Source organism: Anopheles coustani, chromosome 2 (assembly GCF_943734705.1).
Source record: "Anopheles coustani chromosome 2, idAnoCousDA_361_x.2, whole genome shotgun sequence".
Taxonomy (NCBI): domain Eukaryota; kingdom Metazoa; phylum Arthropoda; class Insecta; order Diptera; family Culicidae; genus Anopheles; species Anopheles coustani.
Window position 1 is genome coordinate 89025102 of NC_071289.1, and position 9144 is coordinate 89034245.

The window sequence follows — 9144 nt, forward strand, 5'->3', positions numbered from 1 at the left end:
TCTTGCCTCAAAAAATTGAAAACATAACATAACGGAGGAATATATTCCTACATATAGGAATAGATAAATTGCAGCATATTGCAGGTGCTTGCATTATTTCCGGAAACAGAAAGTAAAAGAAATAAATAAATAAAACGGCCGTTGCAGTTGGTTTCCATATGTGTTTCGGTTCCTTTTATCTTTTGCAACGAATCAATGAAGAGAAAAGGTGAAAACTTGTCCCATGTGTAGCATGTTTCGCGAGCCTTCAAAGGGCCATGGTTTCGCAACGGATTGAATGTCGGTTCGAACGTTCGGTTCGCCTTCAGGAAAAAAAAAACGAAAAGAAAACATCTCCGACGGGGAACGTCTGTTCTTCTGGCGTCTGGCAATTCAAAAATTTATTCAATTTTCCGTCTCCGTTCGGGCGTCTCGCGTGCAATTGCCGCGCAACGGATTCGGTATGGGAACGCGTCCAGGCATGCCCATCAGGCTTATTGGCTTTATTGATTTTCATTTGAAAATGATTAGAACACGACGCTGACGCAAAAGTAACGATCACTTTCGATTTCAAACTTCTACTCCAATTCTCGATTGGGTGGGAAGGGGGGGAAGGGCACGTACATTGGCCACAACTACCATCGTGCGGAAGATCAGATGTGAGTCTCTCGCGCGTTGCCTCGCGATAAGAGTGGATGAGAGCGGCTTCTTATGCTGCTGGAGTACATATGTGCGTTCTTGTGTCATGTTCTGGGTTGCGGGATGAGTGTGGAGGTCTGCAGAATCTCGGTCCAGCTTGGAGAGCAGCCTCCGGAGTCGGAAGCATCGAGTGCGCGAGTCACTTGCCGTTGGGCTGTTCGCCGGGACAGTCGGTTCTTGGGTTTGGTCGTCGGTTTTCCTGGTGCCAGGTCTTTCCCCACACGCCACACAACGGATGGAATCTATCAGCTTTTGATCTGGTGAAGAAGGGCTTACATTTCCGGACGGACAGGAACTGTCTGCGAAGCGTTGCGCGAGAGTGTGATCAACGTGTAGATCCGTATCATGTTTCTCGTGCATGGAACCTTTCCTTCCTCACTTTGACCAAAGCGGCAAGTTCTTGGTGTCAGTGCTTCGGCGGGAAAAGTGAAAATTCCCAAACCACGGGGTCGCCCGAGCACTAGAGTGCTGTAGTGCTGAAAGTGTTGGAGTGTAAAGTGAACCGACATTCCGAGATCAAAGACGCCACGAACCAATCCGTCGAATTGAGTGCAAAGTACGCTTAGTGAACCGTGGCGAAGAAGCATTTTTCCTGCATGCCATTTTCCCCGGGCTAAGATTAAACAGTGTGCTAGCATGTGTGCAAATTATGAATGAATGAAGTTGTCTGTTTCCAGGCTAAGTGTTGGTGTGTCATGCAATACCGTTACCGGATGCGGTAGTCCGTATGTGCGACTGCGATGTTGATTTGAATTGTTGGATTTACAGTGAAAGTGGAAATAGTGCAACACCTTCTGCCAAACGAGGAAAAATACTTTAGTTGGATATAAAGGGATAAACAAGCAATCCAGATGGGGTGTCCCATGCATTGGGCGCTATTATTGCTTGCGTTATTCGCTTCAGCGATACAAACGGCAGTTCTTAACGCTGTATGTGGTATTTTACATTTTTTAAATGATTTAAAAATCTATGTTATATGTTTAACTTTATATACTATTCTGAACGCTCATTAGCCACGACTGTTTCCGTGGTGTAGTGGTTATCACATCCGCCTAACACGCGGAAGGCCCCCGGTTCGATCCCGGGCGGAAACAGAGAAAAGTTTTTTGTTTTTTTTTTTCAAAAGTATTTTTGTCACCAGTTACTTGTGCAGTTCAAGGAGAAGTATCAACTAACCAATGTCCTAATTTTAGATGGTTGATATGACGTGATCATCATCTCGCCCGGTCTGAGCACTGATTAGCATTTTATTACTGAATTCTTCAGTTTGCGCTCACCCTATTCACTCGTTTGTTAGGTTTCTGATGATAGCACGCTATTTCCGATGCTAGCAAAATAATGAAGAAGCAGGAATCATATTAGAAGCATCATCACCCATCATGTGATAGATAATGCTGTGCTCTACATTACTAATCTATGTGTGGGAAAGTCAAATTACACAATTTTAACGATAGGCGATGTTTTTTCAAATAACCTGTAGTAAACCTCTGTTGAGTTGCTCTATGAAATTATTTTCTTTACAATTGCTATATGAAACGAAATTTATTGTTCAAACTGCTGATCTCTGAACCTATTTTAAGTGTTTTTTAATGCTGTGATCCTTTTGATCGTAGCAGTTAGAATGCAATGTAGTAAATGTGAACTCATCAACTTACGAACGACCATTAGTTTTTCCTTTGAAGACCGTGTTTGTACAGAGATTATAAGCTAACGATAATGAGAATATTTTATGATTCCAATAAACCGTATCACTATAATATTTACGATCAGTTGTTCTGCCAAACTTTATTGCACTCCAAGTTTGTATATCAAAATAATTCTCACAATCAGTGTTGTCTTTCGTGACGATAAGTCGGGTTTAATCAAGATTGCTTTGTCTTTAACAATTTCATAAGAGAATAGAATTAAGGAAATACATATCCGAGTGAAGGCATTTGAATGAGGAACCAATTTCCATTAAAAAATACTCCAATCAACAAAGTTGATAGGATTGGCTTTATATTAAATTGATCTCGCTTGAACAAGTTTATGCAAGTAAATTATGCTAAAATGAGAACAACACGTGTCGATTCTTCCTTTAGAAGCCGGAACATGAAAACACCATCGCGATAGACGAAAGCCCACTGTCCCGGGTGAAACGAAATGGGGCAAACATCCGTGGAAAGTATGTATCACTATTTGGCTCGTTGTCCAAATTGTTTGTGGATAAAAATCTTTTTTAAAAACTCGTCCGTACAGTTTCAGAGGGCAAACACAGTCACAGTACCTTCATTTCGGAAACAGTCAGGATGGCAAGGCGGAAGCCGAAGCAACGCAGCACAGTTCCAGAGCGGTTGTCGGTAAGCCTTGTGAGTTGGTTAGATTAGCAGAAAGCTAGATCTTCAATCTCGTTTGGTTTCCCTCACACATTCCAGTTGGTTCCAACGGCATGGGTCAAGCCCAGAGTCAGTCCTTGGGGGGCGATTGTACCTCCTGCTACGGTGCGGTTGACGGAGGTGGCAGCTACGTTTATGGTACTTTGACTACTTCACGACGAAGCAGCTCTACAACAATTAGTTTTTGATATACATTTGTATTTCTAGAGAGTAGACCTGATCCTTTGAAAGCGCCCGATGGACAACGACCTGTCGATAGGTTGCGTCTTCCGGAAGCTTTCGAACCCGGGACGAACGGGCATACTGGTAGGCCTGGAGGAGTGGACGGTTATGGACGACCTGGTGGATCTGGTCTCGATGGTCAAGGCAGATCGTTAGGCGGACCAGGGAGTGAGGGATCCGGAGTTGATGCGTATGGAAGGCCAATCGGAAGACCGGGCACGGATGGAGCTGGCGGAGGAACAGGAGTAGCAAGACCAGGGTACGACATGCAGGGCAGACCTATCGGTGGTTTTGGACCGGGTGGACCTGGACAAGGATTTGATTCGCAAGGCAGACCTATCGGCGGGCCGGGAACGGGAGGATCAGGCGTGGACCAATATGGGCGACCAATTGGTGGACAAGGAGCTGGTGGACCTGGATTTGACAGTTATGGCAGACCAATTGGAGGGCCCGGCGCTGGTGGACAGGGCTTAGATGCCTATGGTAGGCCCATCGGTTCAGGTGTTGATGGCCAAGGCCGACCTGGTTTTGATGCACACGGTAGACCCATTGGAGGAGGCACGGTTCCAGGACAGCAGGGACTGGATGCTCAGGGCAGACCCATTGGGGGACCCGGTAGTGTGGGTTCGGGGGTCGACGCTTACGGAAGGCCCACTCAGGGTCCAGGAACTGATGGAACAGGTGTAGACGCATATGGCAGACCTGTCGGAGTTACTGGATCAGGAGTTGATGCACACGGGCGTCCAATTGGCGGGCCAGGGACTGGAGGACCAGGAGTTGACGCACATGGTAGACCGGTTGGAGGTCCTGGAAGTGGCGTAGCTGGTGTTGATGCTCATGGCAGACCTGTTGGTGGTCCTGGTGCAAGCGGACAAGGAGTTGATAGCCATGGGCGACCAATCGGAACACCAGGAGCAAGTGGAACAGGTACTGGAATAGACTCTCAAGGTCGACCAATTGGTGGAAGCGGTGTCGGCGGAGTAGATGGTCATGGAAGGCCTATTGGAGGCCCTGGAGGCCCAGGAGGTGATGGACATGGAAGGCCCTCGGGTGGACCAGGAACAGGAGGACCAGGTACAGTAGGCCAGCAAGTCGATGCGCATGGTAGACCCATAGGCGGACCTGGAACTCCAGGCGTTGATGCACATGGTAGGCCAATTGGAGGCCCAGGAACTGGAGGAGGCCCAGGAACTGGAGTTGGCCCAGGAACTGGTGGGGGGCCAGGAACTGGAGGGGGGCCAGGAACAGCAGGTCCACAAGTCGATGCACACGGGCGTCCTATTGGTGGACCGGGAACACCTGGTGTTGATGCATACGGCAGGCCAATTGGTGGACCAGGAACAGGTGGACAACTTTTAGACGCTTATGGAAGACCTATTGGAGGACATGGCGTTGGAGGAGGACCAGGTGTTGATGCTCACGGAAGACCATTGGTAGGTACTGGTCCAGGATATGACGCTCAAGGACGTCCGATCGGAGTCCCAGGTACTGGGTTGGATGCAAGTGGCAGACCTATTACGGGAACCGGTCCTCATCCTCATTTGATTGGTGCTCCACATTCCGTGACTCTACCCGGTCAAGATCACACCGTGGTCAACCCAACTGGTGGACTTACGGTGTTAGTGGGTACGGGAGACTCTAAACAAACAGTAATTGGTTCCGATAGTAGACTAGATGGATACGGTCCAGTAAAAATAATTCCTGGCCCACCTGGTAGTCACGGACCCCCGCGACAAACGGCCTATGTACATCCAAGCGGAACGACGGTGCTTGTGGGAACGGGCGGGGCGCAGCAGACCGTATATCATTCAAGTTATCCAGGTGTTGGTCCACAGACGGTTGTCCATCCCGGCACAGGTGGCGGTCATGGACAGTATCCTGGAACGGGACATACTGGACAATACCCAGGAGGAATTGGACAATCAGGAGCAGGACATATTGGGCAGCATCCAGGAGGAGTTGGACCTTCAGGAGGTGCACCTGGAGTGGGACATACTGGACAGTATCCAGGAGGAGTTGGGCCATCAGGAGGAGTACCTGGAGCAGGACATACTGGACAGTATCCAGGAGGAGTTGGGCCATCAGGAGGAGCACCTGGAGCAGGGCATACTGGACAGTATCCAGGAGGAGTTGGGCCATCAGGAGGAGTACCTGGAGCAGGGCATACTGGACAGTATCCAGGAGGAGTTGGGCCATCAGGAGGAGTACCTGGAACAGGGCATACTGGACAATACCCTGGAGGAGCACCTGGTGGTGGTCAACATCCAGGAGGATCAGGAGCCGTAGGTGGCCCTGGAACCACAGGACAGTATCCTTCAGGGGGCCCCGGTGTCGGAGGCGGTCATCATCCAGGTGCTGGCGGTGTCGGAACTGGCCAGTATCCGTCGGGGATAGGACAATATCCAGGTGGTTCTGGTAGTGGCACAGGGCAGTATCCCGGTGGTGGATCAGGAGCTGGTGTTGGTGGAAGTCCCGGAGTTGGAGTAGGACAGTTTCCTTCTGGTGCAACAGGTGTTGGAGGCGGACAGTATCCAGGTGGAGCAGGGATCGGCACAGGTCAGTATCCATCAGGAGGTGTCGGTGGTGGTCCAGGATTTGGCCAGTATCCTTCGGGAGGAACGGGTGGAGCAGGCACTCAGTATCCAGGTGGTACAGGCACAGGACAGTATCCTTCAGGACCAGGACATTATCCAGGAAGTTCAGGAGCTGGAACGGGTCAATACCCTGGAACGGGCAGTGGTCCAGGAACGGGAGCTGGACAATACCCAGCAGGAGGAACAGGTGTTGGAAGTGGCCAGTATCCTGGAAGTACAGGACAGTACCCATCAGGAGGTGGACAATATCCCGGAGGTTCGGTTGGTGGATTTGGACAGTATCCTGGAACAGGTTCGGGTTCAGGAACTGGAACAGGCCAATATCCTGCTGGAGGAGCTGGTGTCGGTGGTAGCCAATATCCAGGAGGTGCAGGATTCGGAACCGGACAGTACCCAGTAGGTGGAGGACAATACCCTGGAGGTACTGGAAGTGGAGTAGGCCAGTACCCTGGAGCAGGAACAGGAACGGGTGTTGGTACTGGTCAATATCCAGGAGGAAGCACAGGTGTGGGAGGTGGACAGTATCCAGGAGGTGGCGGAGTAGGCGTAGGGCAATACCCGTCCGGAGCAGGTCAATATCCTGGAAGCTCCGGTGGCGGAGCAGGACAGTTACCAGGAGCTGGAACTGGGGGAGGAGTGGGTCAATACCCTTCGGGAGGAACAGGTGTAGGCGGTGGGCAATATCCAGGATCCGGAGGAGTACAATACCCTGGAGGTAGTGGAAGTGGAGTAGGACAGTACCCGGGAGCAGGAACAGGAACGGGTGTTGGTACTGGGCAATATCCGGGAGGTGGTGCTGGTGTTGGAGGTGGGCAGTACCCAGGTAGTGGTGGACAGTACCCAGGAGGCGCAGGGCAATACCCGTCCGGTACCGGGCAATATCCGGGCAGCTCGGGTGGCGGAGTAGGACAATACCCTGGAGCTGGAACTGGAGCGGGAGTTGGTCAACATCCTTCGGGAGGAACAGGTGTAGGCGGTGGCCAATATCCAGGTGGTACAGGCACTGGAGCTGGACAGTATCCAGGAGGTACTAGCGGTGGAACTGGAACCGGGTCTTCCATTGACCAGTATCCTAGCACTATCACTCAAGGAGGAGGAAACCTAGCTCCGCAACCAATTCAACTGCCAGAAGAAGAGGACGATGCATTCTCACAGGCTGAATCGTCGGTGAAAAACGGAGCCGTGATAGCCAGCGCTCAGGGTCGTAAGAATGGAGGTACGGCGCAGACACAGGTCTCCGGTACCTACAACGGAACGGGATCATTTAGTGCGAGTGCCCAAACGAGCGACAAGGATAGGGCCGCACAGGCACAGGTATCCGGTGGAAAGGAAGGCGCTATGAGTTCTGCACAAGGTACGGGTGGTATTGGCAAATCACAGTCACTTGTGCAGGTAGACTCGAAGACCGGTGGTACCTCGGCAACATCGCAAAGCGGCGGCCTAGGCCATGAAAGCCAGTCGGAGGTATGTGTCAAGCTGTAACATGGTAATGGAGAAATAAGAAAGCCAATTAACAATTTTACACTATCCAATCGCAGGTTGTAGCCAATGAAAAGGGTGGTTTGGCCGATGCTCAATCAAGCGGACCGGGACAAACGTCCTCTCAAGCACAGATTGGCTTCCGACCGCAAGGTGAAGGGGTGCTTGACCAACAAAACATCTTCAACGGAGGAGGACAAGCATCGGCGCAGTCGGGAGCACACTCTGGTCAGAGTCAATCGCAAATAAGTGGCAATTTCAAGTAAGTCTTCAGCTAAGTGCGATCGAGAATAATTTAACACGTTGTAACGCACTCTCGTCTGTATACGCTCTTAGGTTCGGCATTGCATACCATGGTGCTGCCCAATCCGCGTCCGGTACAAAGGAACAGGTTAACACCTACCGGGAGAAAAGCAAAAATCTGTTCCGTCGGATTGAATTGTTTTCAGGATCAAACGGGTAGGATACACACTAATGTAAACCTATGACACATTACAAGTGTCCCTTGCTTTGTAACAGTTACTGATTGCATGTCTTTTAACTGAAGTCTTAAATGTTATTTATTTAAAACTGGTTTATCGCATGTGCATTAACAAGCTCAGAAGTAGTGTAATTCGAATTGAAAGAAAATTCTAATTGCTTGAAAGAAAATTCGAATTGGATGGAAAATTAAAATTGACTAAATATTCTCCTCCATACTTCTGGCTAATTTTGTCCTTCATTAGTAGTCCAACGGTTCATCGTTCATCGGTAGATAATGACGGGATGCGGAAACGTACTTCGGAGACTAGTTCAGGTAGTTCACTTTTTTTTAACTCTACCTAGGCCAATAATAAACAAAGTAACCTATTTTATTTTCAAGTGAGTTTTCCTATCAACACAACACCAACAACCATAGTCGATGAAGAGGAGTATGATGATGGCGATGATGACGAATACGATGAGGAGTACGATGCTGTCACATCGGTGCGTAATCTGCAAACGACGGCTACACTCAAAACCACCACTAAGAGCACACCGCTAGCGCAGGTGGCTACAGGACCATCTACCGAGACCGTGACAACCAACGGTACCCGCTACCATGTGTTCACGCAGAACACCCCAACGCAGACGCAGAAGGCTATCGTACCGCATGGCGATAATTTCCGGCTGGTTCAGACATCGAACGGCCGATCGACGGTTTACGCCGTAACGACGGAACCATCGCAAACTCCCAACACGACGCCCCGTTACGCGACACGGCTCCTTTCGACGAAGAAGAACACCCCGACGGATGACGTTGAAGAGGGGCCACCGGGCGGTGATACCCTTCCGGGCACCCTCCGGTCCGGCCAGCCCGATAGCTACATCTCGGTGACGAAGCAGGTGACCGGCGTTGACGAAAAGAGCAACGTTCCGGCCATCCCCGGGAAGAACTACGAGTCGACGTACTACACCAAATCGTCCACCTGCGGATACTTTACCTTCTCGTGTAACATCGTGTATGGGGAAAATGGACGAAGTAAAATCTGCCGTCCGAAGCCCCCGGCGAAGGGAAAGTGCTAGAGAGAAAGGGTGACCCAGTTGCAATAGTTTCCAGTTTCGTAGGAAGTAAGAATAATGAATTATACTAGCGATAGCTCCTTGACACTGCCATTATAACGCGGAACCTCCTTTCGGTGATGTGTTAGGGAACATTTTTTCTTGCACTATTTAATTTTAATTTTTTGGCGAAACTAGAAGAGCATGAACAGGGTTCAGAAGAGCATACCCTGAGCCATTACAATATAGAACAAATAAAATGAGTTAAAATTATA

At 49.8% G+C, this 9144-nt stretch overlaps 1 protein-coding gene and 1 non-coding gene across 2 annotated transcripts; both read left to right on the forward strand.

The window, feature by feature from the left end:
- The first annotated feature begins 1529 nt into the window (after window positions 1-1529).
- On the forward strand, window positions 1530-9030 carry LOC131265286 (uncharacterized PE-PGRS family protein PE_PGRS54-like). The gene is made up of 10 exons (XM_058267547.1): window positions 1530-1607; window positions 2760-2842; window positions 2917-3017; window positions 3093-3191; window positions 3261-6764; window positions 6831-7333; window positions 7408-7610; window positions 7685-7807; window positions 8077-8144; window positions 8211-9030. Exons 1-10 carry the CDS (start codon window positions 1530-1532, stop codon window positions 8891-8893), a joined length of 5445 nt encoding a protein of 1814 aa, XP_058123530.1. The 3' UTR covers window positions 8894-9030.
- On the forward strand, window positions 1700-1772 carry Trnav-aac (transfer RNA valine (anticodon AAC)). Its single transcript has one exon. It is a non-coding gene; the product is annotated as a tRNA-Val (tRNA).
- Window positions 9031-9144: the final 114 nt, after the last annotated feature.

What these genes read in the sequence shown, in the direction of transcription:
- LOC131265286 (XM_058267547.1), top strand. Translation starts at nt 1,530, where the DNA reads ATGGGGTGTCCCATGCATTGGGCGCTATTATTGCTTGCGTTATTCGCT. An exon ending in CAGTTCCAGAGCGGTTGTCG is followed by an intron (nt 3,018 to 3,092) that starts GTAAGCCTTGTG and finishes CACACATTCCAG; the next exon opens with TTGGTTCCAACGGCATGGGT. An exon ending in CAAATAAGTGGCAATTTCAA is followed by an intron (nt 7,611 to 7,684) that starts GTAAGTCTTCAG and finishes ATACGCTCTTAG; the next exon opens with GTTCGGCATTGCATACCATG.